The sequence below is a fragment of the Pipistrellus hanaki genome (genome assembly GCF_964339955.1).
Source record: "Pipistrellus hanaki genome assembly, chromosome: 8".
Taxonomy (NCBI): Eukaryota; Metazoa; Chordata; class Mammalia; order Chiroptera; family Vespertilionidae; genus Pipistrellus; species Pipistrellus hanaki.
The window spans coordinates 73,274,562-73,298,347 of record NC_140510.1 but is presented as its reverse complement, the minus strand read 5'-3'; the positions used below and the strand labels follow the sequence as shown (position 1 = coordinate 73,298,347).

Below are 23,786 nucleotides of genomic sequence, written 5' to 3'. Positions count from 1 at the left end.
TGTTAAAAAATTTAACTCTGTGCCTATATTGACTATATATAAAGTAATTCTCTTGAATAGGAATCAAATAAACACAAAGAAAGTATTTTATAATTACTTTATTATGAAATATTAAGTAAACAAAATAGTGAAAAATTATAAAATTCTTGTCTTGTCTGCACTTATGGCACACCAGGCAACATCTCGTGGCACACTAGTGTGCCGCGGAACAGCGGTTGAAAAACGCTGGGCTAAACCACTTTTCCTCATTGATCTTCACTGTGCCCAGCCAGCTGGGTGACCATGGCTAATTCAGTCCCCTTCTCTTGGGCTCGGTTTCCTCATCTGTCTAGTGCAGTGGTTCTCAACCTTTCTAATGCTGCGACCCTTTAATAACAGTTGCTCATGTGGTGGTGACCCCCAACCGTAAAATTATTTTTGTTGCTACTTCATAACTGTAATTTTGCTACTGTTAATGAATCGTTAATGTAAATATCCATGTTTTCCAATGGTCTTAGGCTCTACAGCAGCAGTTCTCAACCCACAGGGACACAAAGGTTTAAAATGGTAGAACTAGCTCTAGCTGGTTTGGCTAGTGGATAGAATGTTGGTCGGCCTGTGGACTGAAGGTCCCAGATTTGATTATAATCAAGGGCACATGCCCAAGTTGAGGCCTTGATCCCCAGTAGTGGGTATGCAGAAGGCAGCTGATCAATGAGTCTCTCTTATCATTGATTTTTTTTTCTCTCTCTCTCCCTTCCTCTCTGAACTCAATAAAAATATATTTAAAAATAAATAAATAAGTATGTAAATATATAATAATAAAAGTGTACTATGCTAATTAGACTGGACATCCTTCCAGATAAAGCTGGGGCTGCTGCCTCAACCCTCGGAGCCCCTTGCATGAATTTCGTGCATGGGGCCTCTAGTAAATAAATAAATAAAATGGCAGACTTGTTCCCACCAGTTTTACAGCCTGTTCTTACTGGTTTATCTGAGATTTTTGGCTTGGTTAAAACATTCTTAAAATTTTGTAGGCTGTGCCAAGAGAGGCATTTGGCTCTAGTTTAAAACTTACTTTAAAACTAGCCAAAAGATTCCTATATAGTTAAAATAAGTGAATTGCTTTTCCAGGAGTCAAAGAATTTTTTGAAATTATTTTTTGGGACAATAGAAAAAAACTCTCCCAAAAAACTCTTTCCCAAAACCCTTGTTTTTAGCATACCATATACTGACTTTAATCTAAATTCAAACAACGACATCATTTTTTACAATATGCTAGGTTTTGTTCTCAGGCATATCAAATTACAGATAATGAATTAATTTAATCACCATACCAATCCTTTGAGGCAGGTATTATTAGGAAACAGATATGAAAAAGGTAAATAAGCTGTCCAAGGCTACACAGACTGGAGATAACAGAGGCGGGATTCAAGCCCAGGCAATCTGACTCCCGGATCCACACTCTAACTACACCATTTCTCTATGTTGGCATTCTCTGTAATTCTTAGTCATTTCTGCCCAAATTTCAAATTCCCTTCATATTTCAAATTTTCCATTTGTGCTAAAATTTGAACTCCCATAATGGCCAAAATCCTAGATGACAAAGAGCTAGCAGCTTGTGACTCTGTTGCTCTTAGGGTGAATGTAAAAATGAAAAGAAAATATATTACTGTGTTTAAGAGAAAGGGCTTTTGGGTCATCTAGTCAAGAGCTCCAGTCCTGGCTGTATTATAAATTGAATATGAGATCTCGGTCAACTACATAACTTTCCTAAGTCTCAGTTTCTTCATCTGTGAAATGGAGCTACCGATATATGTTCCTTCTCAGAATTGATCTGCTTGAATATTAAATAGTAAGCACTAAATACATAGGAGCTTAAAATAGTTTTCATAATACTCATTTCTCAGGGGTTTTATTTTTGTCATTAAATAATACATGTAATATGCTCAGCATGGTGTTGCTATAGTTTGTGTTTATCTGGATTCAGAGAAACAAGGGATAGGGCTGTTTAAGGCAAAGATAACACTTTTTACTAAGGAAATTATATGCTTGGGGTAACTATGCACCATACTAGAAATTTATGATCAGATCACACTGTGAGGTTACTTTTGGTTACATTAGTTATGGCGCCCCCTTTTGGACCACAATCGTGTGCTTAAAAACATCATTCATAATAGTCCCAAGTTGAAACCAACAGAACTGTCCATGAACAGTAGAAAGGAAACATAAGTTGTGGAATATTTATACAATAGAATGCTCTTGAACAATGAAATAGAAGTACTGATTTATGCACCAACACGGGTGAATCTCCCACACATAATGTTGATGAAAATAAGTAAACACAGAAGTTACACTCTAGTTTCCATTTATATGAAGTGCAAAACTGGTAAACTCATCTACAGTGACCCCAGTTAGAATAAGACCTTTCAGGAGGTTGCTGACCTAGAGGTGGGGGGACAAGGGGTGGGGGAAGACAAGGAAGCTTTCTGGGGAGCTGGAAATGTTTTATATCTCCATGTGGGTAGTATTCACACAGACTGCTGCCTATGAACATCTTCATCAGACTAAAATTATTTGGGCATTTTACTTATTTTAAAGACATTTTTATTGATTTCAGAGAGGAAGGCAGAGGGAGAGAGGAATAGAAACATCAGTGATGAGAGAATCATTGAAGGCCTGCCTCCTGCACACCCTACACTGGGGATTGAGCCTGCAACTGGGGCATGTGCTCTGACTGGGAACTGAACCATAACCTCCTGGTTCATAGGTCGACGCTCAACCACTGAGCAACACCACCCGGGCTTTATTTGTACATTTTAATTGCGGTTTAAGTATCCCATTAGGGTTGAGAAGCTCTGCCTTAGAATTTCAGTATTCCTCAAACCAATGGGATGATTTAGTCTTTATCTTCAGAAGCTTCACTTTTCTGGCCAAGACCACGTACCTTCAATGATTTGATCCACATGTTTAAAGGCTTGCTCTACATCTCCTTGCTCAATCTTCCTCTCCTCAGAAAGAAATGAATTGTGCTCTAGGGCTTGCTGCAGGGGAAAAAGAAACAACAACAACAAAAAATAAGATTCTTGTTTTTATTTATTTATTTGTTCACATTATAGTAAGCCATTCAAACCTCAGCAAAATCCCATGCTCTTATTCTATCAGATCTTCACACACCAAGACGAGTTGAGCAATTTGGAGAGTCACAGAAATTGGGTTACAATGGATCACAGGCATTGGTGATTACTTAGTTCTGTTCAGCTCTGGGAAGAAGAGCAGGGAGTGGGGTGAGGGGGTGGGGGGGGTGCGGAGGACAAGGATATGTAAAACACAATCCTCCGGTTTGTTGAAGATAGCAGTTTGGTGTTAGGGGGCAACTTTGTGATGAAGGGGCAGATAATAGTCAAAGAGAGGCCAGGAGGAGGAGCCTGCTGGGTCTGGGGCTGCACAGGGATGGCCTGTGTAGGTGACCTCAGGTGCTGAATTGGATAGAATTAAGACAGTCAGAGAAGAGGCTGAAAATCATTTTAAGTCAAGAGCAACTCATAAGGTTACAGAGGTAAAAACCCAGCTGAGGGGCCAAAATGAGAACAAGGCTAGATTGGCAGTGGAGTTTTCTATCAAGAAGCAGTTGAGCCCTGGTCAGTGTGGCTCAGTTGGTTGAGTGTCCAGTGCACTGGTAGGTTCTGGTTTAATTCCCCGTCAGAGCACATGCTGGGTTGCAGGATTAATCTCCAGTAGGGAGCATGTTGGAGGCAGCTAATAGATGTTTCTCTCTCTCTGCCTTCCTCTCTCTCTAAAACCAATAAAAACATATTTCTTAAAATAAATAAATAAATAAAAAGGAAGCAGTTCTGCCATGGCCAGGTAGCTCAGTTGGTTAGAACTTTGGTTTCGGGTTCGATCCCCATGCAGGGCACATACAAGAATCAACAAATGAATGCATAAATAGGTGCAACAACAAATCAATGTCTCTTTGTTAGTTCCCTCTCTCTCTCCCTTCCTCTTTCTAAAAATAAACAAATAGATAGATAAATAAGCAGTTGGATGAGCTTGAGAGATGGAGTGAGGGGGATTATGAAAGATCTTGAGTTTTATACTAAGAACCTTATCTAAGAAGACATTGTGTTTTTATTGTTGTTATTTGTTTGTTTTTGTAAAGAAAAGTGATCTGGTGAACTATGTGGCTTAGAAAATGAACATGGTAGGTATACATTTTGAGATAAGATTGTTATTGTAGTAAATCTGACAATAAGGTGATGAGGACTGGGCTGGAGGGTGGGAAGGGGTGTAAGTGAAAATAGAAAAAAGGAGCACATTTAAGAGGCATTTAAAAGATAACTGGAAAATACTTGAACTTGGCATCGGTTTGGAAAAGCAGGGGAGAATCAAAGAGGATGATGAAAACTGTACCTACTAGGCCGGGCTTCATATTGCTTATGCATCTATCCCTCCATCACACACATTTGTTGAGTACCTACTATGGGTGTAGGGCTTGGATGGGCAACAGGGAAATAAGCATCAAGAACCATGTTCTTGACCTCATTCATAACCACAATTAAAAAAAAAATCACAGCTAACATGTGTTCAAAGCACTCATGTCCCAGGTGCTTTTTTAAAGCACTTTATTTGGATTCTCTCACTTAAACTTCATGATGACCTTTTGATGTAGGAACTTTCATAGTTCCCATTTCACAGATGCATTAAGGAACTTGTCAAAACTTTCATTTAACAGCGTGTTAAATGGCAGAGTCAGAATCTGAATCGGAGTAGTCTATCTCCAGAACTTGTCTTAAAGTAGGAAGTAGGCACGGAGATCGAGAGGACCCACGCTGTCACTCAGTCAATGGTAACCTGCCTCTGAGTGTCACAGTGCTCTGCACTTTCTCACGGACTCGTCTTGTATGTAAAGCTGTAAGGACCTTCCTCTGATGTTGCTTATCTATATCCTTAAGGCAGGCATTGGCAAGAGGCCATTTGAGGAGTCGTGGACAAAGGAAGGAACTGGGCTCCAGGCAGGAGAATTCTCAGTATCATGTCTCAACTTGGAGATGACACTGAATAAGGCATAGATGAAGCTCAAGTTATACTATTTTGTGACTGTAAGGGTTGGATTCTGCCAAAAGTGCATCACTCTAGTCATTCTTGAGGATACAAAGCAGCTCCGATACCTCTATTGTGATAATCCGAGGTTCTATGTCTTCATAAGCAATCTTCACTTTCTTAGCGGCCTCTTTCGCATGGGCGTAGGTATCAGCAGCCACAGTACAGACGATCTGACCCACGCAAATAACCTGCAGAAAAGTCACATGTAGGATGTGATTAGTTGAAACACAGAATCATTAAAAAGGATTTACTGTTCCCAAATTCTTACATTTACTTCCTGGGTTCTTGTGAACACAAGAATGGTTACTTCCTGCCTATGAGAATACATTTAAAACAGTGGCTTGAATGGGACTTAGGGGCTTCAGAATTGGACACAGAACTTGATTATGTCTGGCCTAGGATTGTCTTCAGCTGCAATCCTCACTGTTCCGAAATCACTCACGGGGATCTAGCCATCCTGAAATTTCTGAAGTCTGTTGGTTATTTTTATGGCCGATACTTTTATTGCTTCTGGGAGTTCTTTAAAATTTTTTTTTTTTTTTTTAGAAATCTTCCTTGAGAGTGCTTATGGTTTTTATGAGCATCTCAAAAGAGTCCTCACTTCAAAATGAGGTGGAGTTCTTGGTTCTCTGAAAGTCTTTGTGACATGGCATTTTTCAACAAAGTATTTCAATCCTAAGCAACATACAAATCACACACCTCGTTCTGTGCATACAAAACCTCTCCATTATGGTTATTATCTCCGGGAACATCCTCTGCTGTTATCACATCAACAACACCGGGAAGTGCCAGGGCTTCTGAAACATCAATTTCTCTAGGAGAAAACATGTAAAAGTACACATTAAAGTTGCAGGTGTAAGTGCAGGGTACACTATACTAGTACATGACTCTGCCAACACTGGGAAAAAGTGCAATGAACTTCATAACTACATCATGGGCAATTCTCTGCGTTGGTATTCTGACTCTTGGCCATACATTTTTTCATAACTATTCTTTAAAAATGAATGATTCCCATCCAAAAGAGGAAATACTTTTAATTGACTTACATATACAGTAGGTTCTCAGTTTAAGTATAAAGTTCTTAATGCATTTTAGTAACTTTTATAAGGACAGCTTTTGTTTCCTTACATGATCTTTGCATGAGCTCTGCTGCTGGTAACTACTGCCAGAAAGAGTTCTTGGGTGACCGGGGGTATGTCATCAACATACACGGCTTCTCCAGTGGCATGTTTAATGGCTGACTGGTGCATCATGGGGTGGCCGACTGGATCTTGAGGAGGTTGGTGGGGATTCACACACTGTTCATGAAAAAAGCCCGTTATTTTATTGCCAGACATTCTCATGCCCTAACAATTGGGTCTGTTATATTTGGATTACTTACAAGAAAAACTATGGGCAACTGGATATCTCTAGCTATGAGTCAGAGTTAATAAATATCCATTGAGTATTATGGTAAGGAATATATTCTTGGTTACAGGCTCTAACCACCTCCTCAGACATCCCCCCACAACCCCAAGATGACATTGTTCCTACCTCAAGGATTCTACAACCTTGTTGAGAAATCAGAACACATACATTAAAATAATGTGATCAATTTCATAGCGTAATAGAGAACAACATACACAGCTAATATGGTATAAGGAAAACTCACAGTTTCCTGGGAGATTCAGGGTGGCTCTTATTAAGGAGGGAAGACTTTCTAGAAGCAGTAAATGTTGAGTGAGGTTTTAAAAAAAAGGACCAACAGTGGCTAAGAAAAGAAGGACATTTTAAGTAAAACAGCTGGAAATAGTGCAGAGGAGAGATTCAAAATCAAATTCCTTGTGTAGTCTTGAGTAAAAACAAAACCAAAAACCCTAAACCAAGCAAATTGTGTGTGGGTGACAATGGGTCACATCAGCTGGTTTCAGTAGACTTTTATCTTTACATGTAACCCAAAAAAATGGCTATTGAAAAGGGGGAAATACATGATGTGTAATGCGTACATCTGAGTGAATAAACCTATTAGAAAGCAGAGACCCTACCCACCAACCTGGAACATCTGAAGTCCTCGGGGTGTTCCTATGGGGAAATTGTCTACAGCACTCATGAAATTTTCTGGGATATCAGGAAACTTCTGGGGATCCTAAAAAGAAGATTATTTGACATTTAATTTTACAATCTGAGTGACTAGCTTGGAAAAACATGTAGAAATATTTCAGATATTAGATGCCAGTTCTGCGGGGAGAGCCCTGAACTTCAAGTTCCCTAGGCTGGTAGTAGTTATTTGAAGAAAAACTACATCTACTTTTGTGCACAGAAAAGTGAATGCTATTTCCAGGAAGTGAAGAATTCCCTCATGACCAGGTCTCCTTTTTGAACGAGTGGAAGTATGTACATACTTCTAAATGGATCTGTGCTTTTAAGTCCAAGCCAACCCCCTGACACAACTGAGGGAGTAGGAAAGATGACTTGTGAGTTATCTACAAGATGTCCAATTACGGACTGTTCATGCTAGTGAAGAAACTAGAATTAAACTAAACTCCCCAGAACAAGGCAATGGCTACACAAATTATGGGATATCCATAAGATACAATATTATATAGTCATTAAAAATAATTTTGTAGAAGTATGCTTATTGACATTGAAAAATGCTCATGTAACACAATTAAGTGAAAAAAAATGTGTACAGTATGATCCTATTTTTTCAATTTAAAAATATTTAAAAAATGTATTCATATGTTAATTGTAGGATTTCTGGATTAGAGTTGATTTTTTAAAATTTTGCTTCTTTGCATTTTGAATTCTTCTGTAATGATAGAATATATGACATAATAAAGTGTAACATTTTAGAGAATATATGATAATATGTAAGAGATATAAAATAAAATGTATATTTAATAGGTTATATATATAATATATTAGATATAAACAGATTACATATTAATATACTGAAGATATTATGTAACACACTAGAGGCCTGGTGCACAAAATTCAAGCATGGGTACGGTCCCTAGGCCTTGTCTGCAATTTTCCCCAGCTGCTGGCAGCTGGCCCCACTCCCCTCACTGCGAAACACGCTTGTTCCCCTTTTGTCATCAGCTTATCGGAGCCTGCTGACAGGAGGTGGTGGTGGAGGTGGGTGGGTGGGTGGCGGGGGAACCAAGAGGTAGCCATTTCTGCCCGCTTGCTGGCTCTGCCCATACTGTAGGTTGTCCTTTGTGTTTGGGGAAACTGGGGGAGGCCTTGGCCTGGCATCACTCATATCCCTCACCACCCACCCCAGTACCCTGTTTGTCATCGGGTGATTAGAGCCTGCCAGCCAGCCAGCAGAAAGAACCGAGAGGTGGTCAGTGCATCTCACAGTGACTGGTTGAGTGGTCTTTCTTGTGGTTCCAACGTTAGGGTCAATTTGTATACTATCCTTTTATTATATAGGATAATAGGTTATATAATAAAACATTATAGAATATATTATAATAATACTAATAATAAGTAATGTTAATAACATAATAATAAAAGGGCTAGCTGAACTAAGAAAGTAAAATTCTCAGGCACAAAAAAAAATGTGGGTATAGTAATTTATACTACCATTTTTAAGTCAGTGCATGAGTTATTAAGAGGACACTCGGTTATGGGCCATATTTTGAGAAACAGCTATGAAAGTCATTTTAAACTAGGCTAGAAAAGAAAAAAAATAATTAATAAAAAATTAGACAATCTAAATGTCTAAAAATAAGGAATAGACCAAATAGTGGTACATCTTACCATAAACATGACGTACAAACTTATCTCATAATGTCACTGAAAAATATTTAATGACATTGAGAGATGTTTATATTATAAATTGAAATAAGCAACGAGTTCTATGTGACATATATACATACACATCTATAAAGAAGGTCTTAGAAGGATACATATCAAAATATTAATAGTGGCTAGCTATTGTGATAGGATTACAAATAAATTTTTCCTCTTTTCTGGCTTATTCACATTTTCTAAATATTAAAGTTGGGTTATTAAAAAATTTTTTCCTTAAAATAAAGGAAGATGTTATGATTTACTTACTGAAGGTTTTTTGGTGACTGAAGGTCAACTTGCATGCATGTTAGTACTAGTTATGCAAATTACAGGGCAAATAGAATAAGATTGTCCCCTTCTCAGCCCAATAGTGAAGGAGAAGAGAAGGAGAGGAACAAAGAAGGGTGAGGAGGGCCCCAAACTCAGTACCCTTGATGGATATCGAAAGCAGGCAGGGAAAGCTCTTTCATGTGCAGACTCCCACTCAGAATGTCAAGGGACCCAGAGACTCAGAAAGGTCGTTTACCATTTTATTCAGTCCTCGCCTCACTTTGAGGTAGAATTTGAAGAGTAAGCTGATGATGAGGGTTCGCTTATATTCTACCATGCCACCCTCAGCTCCTGGCGGAATGTAAATCTCATCCAGGACCAGCCGGCACGCATCGCTCAGCATTTGGTCATCCCATTGCCTAGTAGGAAAGAATGCAAACATTTCACAAAAGAGGCACTAAACTGATAGAACAAGGGAAGATGGAGAGCAATCTGTATCCATCTTTGAAATCAACACAAAATGTCCTTAAATATTGCATCTGCTTTATTTAGAATATGATGCAGTGAGAGGAACATCAATGTGAGGGAGAAACATCAATCTATTGCCTCCTGAATGTGCCCCGACTGGGGATCAAACCCATAACCTAGGTATGTACCTGACGGGGAATTGAGCCACAACCTTTTGGTGTATAAGATGAGGCTTCAACCAACCACGCCACCAGTCAGAGTGTGATGGGAATTGTTAAGATCTACTCTCTTAACAACTTTTAAATATATTGGGTCGGCAACTAAGTAATTGCGGGTTTCACACACATATGGCTTCAGTTGAATTTTTAGGTTTGCAGACGTAGTACAAATGTAAAACACATTTTGTATTTGATAGTTGGCTATTCAGCTGTTAATCAGTAAAAAAAGTTTTTTGATCTGTTTTGTAGTTTTTGTTTGGCGTTCGTTGAAAAATGGAAAATCAAAAGGAACATTTTCGTCATATTTTGCTTTTTTATTTCCGCAAGGGAAAAACGCATCACAAGCTCATAAAAAGTTATGTGCTGTTTATGGTGACAAAGCCTTAAAAGAACGGCAGTGTCAAAATTGGTTTGCCAAATTTCGTTCTGGTGATTTTTCACTCAAAGATGAAAGACGCTCTGGTCGTCCAGTTGAAGTTGATGACGCCCTAATCAAAGCAATAATCAATTCGGACTGTCACAGTACAACACGTGAGATTGCAGAGAAGCTTCATGTATCACATACATGCATTGAAAATCACTTAAAACAACTTGGCTATGTTCAAAAACTCGATACATGGGTTCCTCACGAACTGAAAGAATCACAGTTAACGCAACGCATTAGCAGCTGCGATTTGCTAAAGAAACGTAATGAAAATGATCCATTTTTAAAACGACTGATAACTGGCGATGAAAAATGGGTTGTTTACAACAATATCAAGCAGAAAAGATCGTGGAGCAGGCCAGGTGAACCAACTCAAACAACATCAAAAGCTGAGATTCATCAAAAGAAGGTTTTGTTATCAGTTTGGTGGGATTACAAAGGAATTGTCTACTTTGAACTCTTACCACCCAACCGAACGATCAATTCTGATGTCTACATTGAACAACTAACAAAATTAAATAATGCAGTTGAAGAAAAGTGGCCCGAATTGACAAATAGAAAAGGTGTTGTGTTCCATCATGACAATGCAAGGCCACACACATCTTTGGTCACTCGGCAAAAATTAATGGAGCTTGGTTGGGATGTTTTGCCACATCCACCATATAGTCCTGACCTTGCACCATCTGATTACTTTTTGTTTCGATCTTTACAAAACTCCTTGAATGGTAAAAATTTCAATAATGATGATGATGTCAAATCGTACCTGATTCAGTTTTTTGCTAATAAAAAACAGAAGTTTTTTGAACGTGGGATTATGATGCTGCCTGAAAGATGGCAAAAGGTCATTGATCAAAATGGGCAATACATTAAAGAATAAAGTTATTTAGTTCCATGAAAAAATTGTCTTTGATTTTCTTTAAAAAATCCGCAATTACTTAGCTGCCGACCCAATATAATACAGTATTATTAACTACTAGAGGCCTAGTGCATGAATTCGTGGGGTCCCTTGGCCTGGCCTGTGGGATCAGGCTGAAACCGGCTCTCCGACTTCCCCTGAGGGATCCCAGATTGTGAGAAGTGCAGGCCAGGCTGAGGGACCCCAGGGGTGCATGATAGGGGCCAGGGAGGGACTTGGGAGGTTGGCCAGCTGGGTAGGAACTGCAAGAGGGCTCTAGGGTATGTCTGGCCCATCTCACTCAGTCCCCATCGTCTAGACCCCAGCAGGAAGCCAACCTACCAGTCAGAGCGTCTGCTTCTTGGTGGTCAGCGCATGTCATAGAGAACAGTTGAGCGATCTTAGTATATCATTAGCATATTACGCTTTGATTAGTTGAATGGATGACCAGTCGACTAGACACTTAGCATATTAGGCTTTTATTATATAGGATAGGCACTATGCTATACACTAAATACCCATGAATTATTCATGTTATTGCTGGAAGTTTGTACTTTTAACCCCCTTCTTCCATTTGTGCCCTCCTTTCCCTCCCTGACCCCACCAAGTGCAATCACCCATCTGTTCTCTGTATTGAGAGTGATGAAAGGAGGCCATTTAACCTTTTGGAATATTTCATCTTCTTTATGTGGTTTAAAGAAATTTTTAGGTATCTTAGGACATAGCATTAGAAATGTTTACTTACGTTCTAGGTTAATTAAGAGTGAAAATTTTCAGGTTATGCCTACTTTTATTAATTTGTGCAGTAATCTCATTACAGACATGACAATGAAAGAATTACTGTACCTTGAAATATGTTGGTTTGGGGTGGCTTTTATTTTCTTTATCTTTTGTTTGCAACAATTAAAAATTTTAAACGAATATATAGCTATATTTTATAATCAGAAAAAAAATCTCTAAGTGCTATTTTCATTAAAATATTAAAATAGGAAGGCCTGGGTTCTATGCTCCAGACATACTGTGACCTACCTCCCGATGAGCTGCTTGCAGGTTTGGTTTGCAGGGACCACAGTGGGGCCAACACGCCCATAGAATATTTTAAGGTCCTTGATTGTGTCTGTGCCATCTTCAAACTTCACACTCATCCCAGCATTGACAATGGCGAAGGCATTCTCCTGGCATTGGGCGAGCCGCAGGCCTGACACAAAGTGCCACTGGAGGGATAAGGACACATATGGAATACCTTACTCAATGAAGAGAAAATAAATAAACACACTCAGAAAGGTTCGTGCTTGTCTCTACTGTGTGACAAACAGGGCACTTAGGTGATTATTAATAATAAAAAGGACCCTGGGAATGGACTGGAATTCTCTGTTATTAACTGTAGTGCTGACGGTATGTGAGCACTGGCCGGTGTGCTTTACATATGTTAATATTTGATCCTCACAGTAACTGTACTCATTTCCAATTTACTGATGAGGAAATAGAGGTTCAGTAACTTACACAAGGTCACACAGTAAGTGGCAGAGCTGAGGTTCAAACCTACGCCGTCTGGCTACAGAATCTATGCTGATCTACTTTCAACTCCACTCTTGACTTCGGGAAAATGACTAAAACTGGGTCTTAATTTTCTATGAAATGAGAAGGTTGGGTTTGATCAGAAAGTGCCTCAAGGATGAGGGGGAGAATCAAGAGGTGGAGTCCCTTGCTCTGAGAGATACTTAATGAAAGAGTTTATCTTGATCTTTAATGAAAGAATTTACGTTGCTTGAAAGTCTTCTGAGGTGGTTGCCTGCTAGAACATGCACAAACTCGCTAAAGAAGCAATAGATATGGGGCTTGAGCTCCCATCCAGTCTTATTTTATGGGGCTTCTCCAGCGGCCATTCACCCCAACCGAATGACCAGTCCCTTCTCTCCACTGACCTATGCTTTCCTTTCCTTTTGGAAGGCAGCTATGCTCACCACTATACCACCAATGTGTCCTTTTGAACAACACTAGGGAAGGGAAGTTAGGCCTGACAGGAAAGCAAATGAAATGGTCATTGAGAATCTGGCCCTTCCTGAACATAGCCAATCATCTCCCTGCAGCTGCTCCTTGGAAAAGGAGATGGCACCAGCCCTGGGAATCTGTTTGTGGCTCCTGCACAGGGCTCAGGATGAGCAGTGTGTCCCTGGGTGGGCAGCGGGTCAGGAGTCCTTACCTGTGTAGAGTGGGGAATGTAAACAGATGACACAATCTCTTCTGACTTCAGGTCCGCTTCAGGCAATCTCTCAAGGAAATGGCCATCTAAAGGAATCTGCCGTTCTCCTTCTATCAGAGAAATGACCTTGATTAGAATGCACGTGTCCAATTGGAGAATACCCAGCCTGGGGCAGAGGTGATGTATCCGGTGAAAAGAGGGAGTGCAGGCTGGGGGTCAGACGATGTGGCTTCTAGCTCCAGGTTCCAGGCTGTGTCACCTTAGGCAAGTCGCAGATCGTCTGGGGCTTCTGGCTCCTCATCATCGGAATGAAAGGTTGGGCCAGATAAGCTGGAAAGGCTATCCGGAAACAACCCAGTTCCACAAGTGGGAAATGGGTAGAATGGATTTCACGTGTGGGAAACCTGAGGTCCGGAGAGGTTAGATGACCTGTCTAAAGTGCTTAAGGCAGGACTAGTGACAAGGTGGGGTGCCTAAGATATAGCTTCTTTTCTTTAAATGGTTTGTCCTGCTTTCTTATTTGATCCACCATATTTTTTAAATGTGATTTTAACCAAAGAAAGGGTTACAACAGTAGTTCTATGAATAATATGCATTGCTTTTATTTCCTTAACTACAATCTTTTCCTTTGGCAAGGAGGAAACGGGCTGTGAATAAAGAGAGAAGTAATGCATCATGTGCCCACGAAGTCGATTTCGTTTAAAATGAAAAGTCCTAGAAGAAAAATTCCACCTTCAGGAAACTCTGAAATTGAATATGCCATAAAACTTGAGATGTACCTCAGACATTTTTTGATAACTGCTTTTGGATTGTGCATGAATGTGACCAAACAGCTGAGAAAAATTATCTGGTGCAGTAAGTTATCTATGAGATATAGAATATCTAAAGAACAGGATAATTGATCACAGCTTCATCCTTATGTCTGCGGGAATGTAGCTATCACCTATATGTATCTGGTAAGTCAAAGTTGGATATGCTTGGGTTCCCACGTCATAGTTCATGAAAGGAGCTACTTGACAGTGATAATTATAAAAGAAAATGCTTAAACGTTGGTCTCTTACCTTTAGATATCAGATTGATGGTAGCATTTCCTGCTGCTAAAATTGGATTTAGGTCAGAAAAATCCGGCCTGCTCACCACATGTCCTCCTAAAGTCTAAATAAATAAAGGTGGCATTATTTATTTATATTTTTTAGTAACCTTTAGCTATTTAACAGGTAAGCAATTATCTATGCAGGGATCTTGTGTTAGCTTTTAACTTTCTTCTTTGCTTCATGGAAAGATCTGGCAGAGCTCTGGGGCAGTGAAGTAGATTCGGGCAACATATGGGGCAAGATTCCCACCCCTGACTCCACTCCAACTCATTGCCTGAGAAAATAATCCTTTCCCATGTGTTACCAGCAGACAGCTCTCTTTGGGAACTGACCCTAGGGTGAGCGTCTGTAACACAGGGGAAGGTGGAGACTGCAGCCTGAGGAAACGCTAGAGACCCGGGAAATGGAACTCATTTTCTAAATGTTTGCGGTGCTGCTGTGCAATAGAATTCTCCCCTCTTGCCCAAACCGTCACTAATGAGGACCTCTGAAGGGAGCTAAGAAGGCAAGATGATGAGAGGAAGCCATGGTCCAGAAAAAGGGATAGAATATGCCTACAGTGAAAACATATGGTGGATTTTGAGAATCAACAGAAATGGAGTCAGAGGCAACTGGGAAAAATGTGCCCGTCTCCCAGACCGACTGAACTACTCACCATGTGCGGAATGGGTAGTGGTTTGAATCAATTTTCTCTTAAATCTTAGATAATAAGGAAACCTCGGAAGCTAGATAACTGGGAGATGTCCAAGAATTGACATTTGGGATACACATGTTTGGAAACTGACTTCATTGCAAAGCTCCAAGAGGAGAACCATCCATAAAAGAGTATTTCAGAAAGGCAGGCCCTTGTTTACTAAACCTTGTATAAGACACCTTCCTCAGACTGTCAGAACCAGGCAGGATCTTAGAGACAGTCCATTGGGCTGAACCTTAGTTTTTATTTTTAATTTCAGAGAGGAAGGGAGAGGGGGAAAGGGTTAGAAACATCAATGATGAGAAAAAATCATTGATCAGCTGCCTTCTGCATGCCTCCTACTGGGGATCAAGCCCGAAACCCGTACATGTGCTCTGACCAGGAATTGAACTGTGACCTCCTGGTTCATAAGCTGGCGCTCAACCACTGAGCCACACTGGGCAGGCTTAATTTTTACAATGGAGAATCAGTGGCTTAAAGTGGTTTCTCTATGATCATGCCACTCATAGGTGATAGGCTAAGATTAGAATTTGGACACCTTCAGATTCCAGGAGCATAATATTGTTATATAATATGCTGCTTCTCACTTTGGGCACACACATACACACACACACACACACACACACACACACACACACACACTCACACTCATGTTGTGGAGATTTATTAAACACTGACTTGTTGGATATCCTCTTCAGAGTAATGTTTGCTCAACTGACCAGACTATATGGCTGTCTGTAACTATGGCTCACTTACTATGACACTAGAGAACTTACCGCCATACTCCTGATCTGGACTCCGGCAAGCGTCCTCAGATGCGTCAGGAGGGCACAGTAGGTCTTAGTCTTCTCCTTTGGTTGCTCCGAAACAATAAAATGTAAGGCATCCTTCAGCTGGGCGAGGCTGTAGCCCGCGCCGATGGTCACCCCTGAAAGTAAACCACTGGGATGAAACCTTTTAGTAATAAGACACCTGGGCTGCATGGAAGCCACCTTTCAAATAGATCTTCTCTTTTCACATGAACTTAGAATGACATCAACCAAGATTAAGATTACTTCTGTCAATGTGCATTATTCCCAAATGCTAGGTACCAAATTCTTTTTTCTCAGTCCTATACACAGTCATATATGCCACATATGCTAATATATGTCCATCACAGATATTTGAAATTTATTAGTTTATTTCTAATTTTCCTGAATGTATTGATCAAATATAAAACTTTCAGCCAAGACTTTATAAGATTTTTAAAAGCTCAGTGAGCCCATGTGGGGATTGAGCTGCACATTTGCGTGGTCCACTGGTCTTCCTTCCACAGCCATCACTTTCTACTGTTCCCTTGTCAGAATGAGAATAGACACCACCTGTGCCTCTGGCCAGTTCCATGCAGGTGAACCCACAGGGGATGCTTTGAGTAGCAATGCCATCTGGTTTAGATATTCTTAAGGGGGCAATACAGCCCCTAGGGGGTGAAAAAAAACTTTCTTTTTATGTATAAAGCTCTGATCTACATCTATACTAATGAAAGGGTAATATGCTAATTAGACCGGGGGACCTTTGGACATCCTTCTGGACAAAGGTGAAAAGAATTAATGGGCAGACTGACTTTAGATTAGCAGGTCAGAGGAGAAGCAGTCAATTTTCCTTTTGATTGCTGTTTACTCACGGGAAAGAACCCTATTTTACATAGCATTTTTAGCTCCTATAACATGTCCTCCATGCAGATGCTGAGTTTTGGTAGTGGACGGTGGGATATGTTTCTCAGACAGCCTTATTTGGTGCCATGTAGAAGGAGTACTTGACTAAGAGTAAAAAGAGATGGGATTTAGTCTTGATTTAACCAAGTGATAGCTGTGCAAAGTTGGGAAGTTATTTCAGCCTTTAACTCTACAAATCCTTTAGGATAACAGAGATGCCAAGGCTACCTGCTCTGTATACCTCCCACGGTTGTTGTGAAGATAAAGAGAAATGAGATATGAAAGCACTTGCTAAATTGTGAAAAGAACGTGAAATAACTTGGAAATTTTGTAGTCTAGGTTTTGTGTGTGTGTGTGTGTGTGTGTGTAGATGAGCCTTAAATTTGTGAGTCAGGAAGTAATGTCTAGCGGGCTCAGTTGGTTATAGCATTGTCCCGTGCAACAACAGGTTGTGATTTCAAATCCTGGTCAGGGCACATAGCTGAGTTTTGGATTAGATCCCTTGTCTGGGCATGTGTTTCTCTCTCTCTCTGTCTCTCTCTCTCTGTCTCTCTCTCTCTGTCTCTCTCTCTCTCTCTCTCTCTCTCTCTCTATCTCTCTCTCTCTCGTAAATCAAAACTTCATGGTTTGATTTTCATGCTCAGATTGCAGGCTCGAGGCAGCTAATTAATGATCCAGTCTGATTGATGTTTCTATATCTCCCTCTCCCTTTCTCTCTCTGAAATCAATAAAAACATATAAGAATGTTTAAAAAATAAAATAAAAACATATCCTCGGGTGAAGGAAAAAAAGGAAATAAGAAGGTCTAGCAAGACGCTTTCCTACCTAGCGGCCAGCCAATGTCTTAAGTCTTCTTATTCAGTCAGCCTTCCCGTACCTGGCTGAACTACGTGGCATCTTCCTGCCCTTATGGCCCCTATGACAATGCAGTCCTCAGTGACACAGCTGAGTGGAGTGCGTTAGCTTGATATAGCTCACAAATACACAAAGTACATGCTCAATAAACATTTCTGAATGAATCAATGAGGTCAGCAGAAATCCTAGGAAGTGCTCAAATCAGCCCATTGTATATAATGAACAGTCCGCCAACAGCCAATCATTACATCTTATTTGAAAAAAGAAGGTGCATACCGTTGTCTGTGCTGTCCACAAAATACAGTTCTGGAAGCCCAATTGGAGATATGAAAACTGGATGGAACTCATCTTTGAATTTAATGCCGGGTCCTTAAGGAGGAAAGCATTTAAAGCAATTAGGAAGGGAAATCAATGGGTGCTACTAGATGTTGCTTACAGATAAAACAAGAGGGAAAATGGTGACAAAAATGACATTTGCAAAAGAAAGCAACAAAGCATTTTAAAGGCAGAGGCATCCTTTAGTAAAGATGAATTGCATTTAGGAGGAGTTTAAAGAGACACGGGTGTTTGGGTTACCTAGAGAACATACTTCAAAACACCCACCCACTGTGGTGTTCCCCATGACAAGGGGGGCCTTGGGGTAATTGGCTTTCAGCTCCAGGAGGTCGTTGAGGGTCACAGCGGTCATCCAGGCGGTCCTTTCCCCTTGAAATGTCAGCCTTCTCTTGTTTGGATCTTCCGCCATCCTCTGCAGAGAAGCATAGCCCACAGACTCTTAGGTGAGGCTGCTGGGCTGCATGCTGTGAGGATATACTCTGGGTGTCCAAAAGGCCTGCTGGCCAATTTTAACTTTCTGATGAGACCTAACTTCTAGGGAACAGGAAAGGATGGCTTTGCTGAGACTAGATTTCTAAGTTTTGTGTGGGCACCATTGCATTAAGCATCATAATGGGTGTCTGCCCGTCAATGCCTGCATAAAGAGTAGAGTAGACGGTTTGTGAAGTAAGGGTGTGAAGAGGAGGCCGCATGGTATGATGAGTGTCTAAAGGGCCCGGCTTCTCCCTCTAGTTCTGTGCCAAGAATGACTCAGAGGGGTCTCATCTTTGGGATTAGGTGATTTTTATTTTATTTATTTATTTTTTAGGATAAAAATTGCTTATAGGCCAAGTTACCCTTGAAAAACATCCCTTAAATCCGTGGTTGGCAAACTGCGGCTCCCAAGCCACACGCGTGGCTGTTTGGCCCCTTGAGTGTGGCTCTTCCACAAAGTACCACGGCCTGGGTGAGTTTATTTTGGAGAAGTGGTGTTAGAAGAAGTTTAAGTATAAAAAATTTGGCTCCCAAAAGAAATGTTAATCGTTGTACTGTTGATATTTGGCTCTGTTGACTTATTAGTTTGCCAACCACTGCCTTAAATCATCCAACAGGTATAGTATATGTGGATGTTTTTATAACTCTATATTTATACACATGTGTATATACATCAACATGTATGCATATAATTGCAAAATACTAGGAGTGTCCAAGTTCTCACACTCTGAGGGGTGTGCAGGGACTGAGACTCTGAAAAGCCAGTAGAATCATACCCCTCATCTCATGCTCTCTCCAGGGCATAGTCATGGAATAGAACGATGGGCCTATCGCACTGTTTATATTCTCTCTCTCTCCCACCTGAGTTGAAATCACAGAGTTAATTGTAAGAATAATTTAATTCCATCATAATAACTATCATTTGAATCTTACTTTACCAGTTTTACAAAACGCCTTAAACGTATCTCACAGAGTCTCTGTGTGATATTGGACATCACCTGCCAGCTCTGAGCTCAGACCCTTCAATGGAGGTGGTGGGACCAAAGTACTTCTGAGGTCCTGGCAGCCTCATGCCTCAGTCTAAACTATCTGCTTCAAATTATTCACAGTGGAGCTGAACAAGTTCCTGAAAAGGGGTTGTTATCGTGGGCACAATTCCAATTTCTAACATCTAATGCTCGGTAATGCCACAAGTTACCGGGTAATTCAAAAGTTTTGTAACACATTATGTTATGAAATAACAAAAGTAAAGTGTCTTACTATCAGTTCTGGAGGGAATATAGGTTCCTGGGATGGATCCAAGGGCTGGAATTCGTCTTCATTATACAGTTTGGTACATATCTCGACAAAACAAAATAAAAGACAAGTGCAACTTCAGAGTTACTGGGAGATGTACGGGAGCCTCTAACTGTGGGACTTCAGAGTTAGGGCCTGACCCTCTGATACCTCAGGCACAAAAGTTGGGTGCCAGAGCCCATGGTGTCCCCATGGGATTCTCCCCACCTTCGGAGGACCATGACGGAGGCCCTGGCAGCTTTACTGAGCTCAGGCTGGCTCTTTGGGTGTCAGGAGTTGGGTTTTCAGCTTCTGTGCTGGGTCTCAAGTGTTATTTGCAGATACGTATTTGCCATGAGCATAAAGAGGCACCCCTGCGTATGTCCCATGATTGGGGGTGAGGGGATGGGTAAATCCAGATTAGCACAGAAAGTTGCAATGCTTCTGACAGAAGAAGACAGCCTTCTGTGGTGACTGGCCTCATGAAAGTCAAAGAGCTGCCTATTTAGGGGACTTTTGAAGGCTGTTTATGCCCTGAATTTACTGATAAGAGTAGAAAACGTGAATACATTTGGATCTATTGGGTATTTTTCCAGTCAAACCCAAATGCAGCGGAACACCAATACTTACCTTTTCCTGTCCCTTCACAGAAGACCTTTCTTCATCCTGATCCATGCAACATTTTCCCGATCCTTTCAGCTGACAGACAGTTGATGCCTTTGGAAGGAACGCCGTTTAAAACAAAATCATTGGTTGATTCTTTAAATTCTGACCTGAGTACCAGGCAGCGCCCAGGCCCCACAGGAGGAGATCATAGAGTGTGTCCTTGCCCTCAAGGACCCTGTAATGGGCTGGGGTGGGGAGCAAGGCATTCAGTCACTGAACAGCTAGAGAAATGGCAGGAACGTGCACCACACTTGTTAATGGTCTCTCTCAAGTCTTGGGGGGGGGGGGGGGATGAAGAGAGTTAGAGGAGTGCTGGAAAAACACCTAACTGAGACCTTGCCTGTTGAAAGTTTGTCTCCTCTTTAGAATCATAGGATACTGCACTGTCCAGTTACTGTAACTCCATGCACTCATTCCCATCCTGTCTTTCCAGGCTTATTCTTCTTAAGGCTCCTCTGTGTCTTCCCTTCCTGCTCACTAATTCTCTTTCACACATCTTCCTTCAAAGCTTATAGACATGGCATAGAGGATATACTGAGATTTTACTAATTTTGCTATTCAATAGATGCAAACTCTATTGAAGAAAATAAAATATAGATTAAGAAATAATTAAATCGGTTAAAAAATTTTCTCTATATATTCTTTATGTTAACTTACCGCACAGAAAGTATTTCCACTTTCTATAATTGGTCGGTATCCAGTACAGCGACACAAATTACCTGATTAAGAAGAGATCAATTTTTAACAAATGATATAGAAATATATTGCATGTTTTTCCTTCATGTTTTCAGTGGAAAGTTATAATAGCAATTAATTTTTTTTTTCCTTCCCAAACCAGCAAATTTGCTCTTTGAAACAGAGATGTTCTTCAAAAAATAGATCTTGTGCCAGATTTTACAATGTAATTTCATAATGCTTGCTATGGGAATTACAGGCATAGAATCTGGGAGGAAATAGTCCATTGCTATAAGACTGTGTTTATTAAAAAAAAAAAAAAAAAAAAAAAAAAAAAGCAAGAAAAATCACAATATATCTGATTTTTCAAAACTCCATATACTTCACAAGTGTGGGTTATTTCATTGAACAAAGATTATCTATTGTTCAAATCTATTCAGGTTTGGTTAAAATTATAATTGAAACCATAGGCCAAAGTTTTAGTACTTAGTGAGAAACTGAAAAAATTTGAGTAAAGAAGTTGTTGAGAGATAAGGAAAACTATTAGAGAATATTTCCATATCAGTTACCATAAAATTTATGTTGAATTTTTACTTTGTTTTAGTCTACATTTTTTCATTATAAAACTGAATTTTTGTCTAGGTCTTTTAATTGAAAGGGACCAAGAGCTTTCTTACGATATTCAGATATTTGCTCCTAAAAACTAATATTTTTGCTCCTAAAAACTAATATTCAGCTTTCGCCTAAAAACTAATCACCAGTTACTTTAAAACTAGGTATGTTTGTTACAGAAGACTACATTTCATAACATGACATGCTCTCTTTTTTTGTAGAAAATTATGTTTGTTCACCAAAACTTGACAGCTATTTGTTATAGAAAATTGAATTCATGCCCTAACCAATTTGGCTCAGTGGAGAGAGTGTCGGCCTGTGGAATGAAGGGTCCCAGGTTCGATTCCAGTCAAGGACATGAAACTTGCTTCCGGGCACATCCCAGTAGGGAGTGTGCAGGAGGCAGCTGATCAATGTTTCTCTCTCACTGATGTTTCTGACTCTCTATCTCTCTCCCTTCCACTCTGTAAAATATCAATAAAATACATTTTAAAAAAGAAAATAGAATTCATCACCAAGCTTATTATGATAAGTAATTGCTTCTATGACCTCTTTTATCTTATAATAAACCCAACCAGAACATAAAATTGTAAAGTATCTGAAAGCCTATTCTCTTTGTAAAATTACTATAAGTAAGTAGAATTCATGAATGATCTTAACACATTAATTTAAAAATAAACAACAAAATCTTGTTCTTCCATACTGCCCAAATTTCCACTTTTAGGAAAGATTCTATTGAAAGTGTTATCAATAGCCCATCTGAATGGCTTTGCAGAAGGACAATGGGCTCTATGAAGGGAGAAAGTTTTGTGATAAAACCAATATAGCCCCAATTCTTGGCCTCTCTACTGACAAAATGAAGGCAGCACTTCCTGGAAAAGACTTGGGTGAAGCGAGGGAGTAAAGAGGAAGCCCAAAGCTCTGCCACAACTTCTCTGCATGGCGGAGACCTCCTTCTCTAGTTGCTTGGTCCATTCCTATCTTAGGTCTTGCCTGCAGAAGGCCAAGAAGGCTCACCTCCAAGAGCTTCCATTATTTGCTCAGGGGTCGGCTCTGGGTGGTTCCTCAGCAGCGTGTAGATGGACATCGCCATTCCTGGGCTGCAGAAGCCACACTGTGTGCCGTGGCACTTGGCAAGTCTTTCCTGGGAGGAAAGGGTACATTATTTATGCACTAAACCTTTGGGTTCCTTATACTGGACAGGAAATAAAAGAGAGTGAGAAATAACAATTTACTTCATCCATTCTATACAAAGAATCTATGCCATGAAGATGCAGATGTGAGACATGACTCTGGGTTCCTCTGTGTGACTCTGTCCCATGTGTCTCTTGCATGGTGCTCACCCAGATGGCTCAAACATTTTTCAAACAGCACTACCCCTGAGATGAAAGCCACATAGTTCAACTTAAAGGACAGATATTCCATAATATTTTAATAAATATATATGGTGTCATGTGGGTACTAGACTTATTGAGGAGAAGTCAAGCATAATATTTACTTACTCCATCATCTTGGGGGGAACCTTGGAGTTAAATAAATGTCTAACCAATATGCTGTACACCTGAAACTAATATATTATTGAATATCAAGTGTAACTGAAAAAATATGTTAATGCAACAAAGGCATATGTAACCATTAAAAAAAAAAAAAAAAAAAAAAAAAAAAAAAAAAAAAAAAGGATTGCCGAAACTGGTTTGACTCAGTTGTAGAGCGTCGGTCTGCTGACTGAGGGGTGCCAGATTTGATTCTGGTCAGGGGCATGTACATTGGTTGAGGGCACATCCCCAGTGGGTGTGTGTGTGTGTGTGTGTGTGTGTGTGTGCAGGAGGCAGCTGGTCGATGTTTCTCTCTCATCAACGTTTCTAGCTCTCTATCTCTCTCTCTTCCTCTCTGTAAAAAATCAATAATAATAAAAAAGGATAGACATTGTTCTAATGCTAAAGGGAAATGCGGCTGTGTGGCTTCAGATGTGGCATAGAAACTGGCTGTAAATGTGGTGGTCAATCTTAAGAACTGGGTCTCTGGGGGAAAAGGCTCTGATTTGTATTATAGTTTCTACCAATTTCAG

At 40.2% G+C, this 23,786-nt stretch overlaps 1 protein-coding gene across 1 annotated transcript in view; it reads right to left on the bottom strand.

Moving 5' to 3' along the window:
* The window catches only part of LOC311627049 (aldehyde oxidase 4-like), a gene marked incomplete at both ends in the record, with an annotated part of 55,350 nt that overhangs the window by 21,641 nt on the left and 9,923 nt on the right, over positions 1-23,786 (bottom strand). The window contains 16 exons of the mRNA XM_084893176.1: positions 2,927-3,023; positions 5,151-5,273; positions 5,785-5,899; positions 6,214-6,383; positions 7,118-7,210; positions 9,392-9,554; positions 12,170-12,354; positions 13,344-13,453; positions 14,405-14,498; positions 15,908-16,059; positions 17,957-18,049; positions 18,284-18,428; positions 19,751-19,831; positions 20,396-20,482; positions 21,089-21,150; positions 22,736-22,862. Of these exons, the coding sequence (XP_084749302.1) occupies positions 2,927-3,023; positions 5,151-5,273; positions 5,785-5,899; positions 6,214-6,383; positions 7,118-7,210; positions 9,392-9,554; positions 12,170-12,354; positions 13,344-13,453; positions 14,405-14,498; positions 15,908-16,059; positions 17,957-18,049; positions 18,284-18,428; positions 19,751-19,831; positions 20,396-20,482; positions 21,089-21,150; positions 22,736-22,862 (1,897 nt within the window). The remainder of the gene's footprint in view (positions 1-2,926; positions 3,024-5,150; positions 5,274-5,784; positions 5,900-6,213; positions 6,384-7,117; positions 7,211-9,391; positions 9,555-12,169; positions 12,355-13,343; positions 13,454-14,404; positions 14,499-15,907; positions 16,060-17,956; positions 18,050-18,283; positions 18,429-19,750; positions 19,832-20,395; positions 20,483-21,088; positions 21,151-22,735; positions 22,863-23,786) is intronic.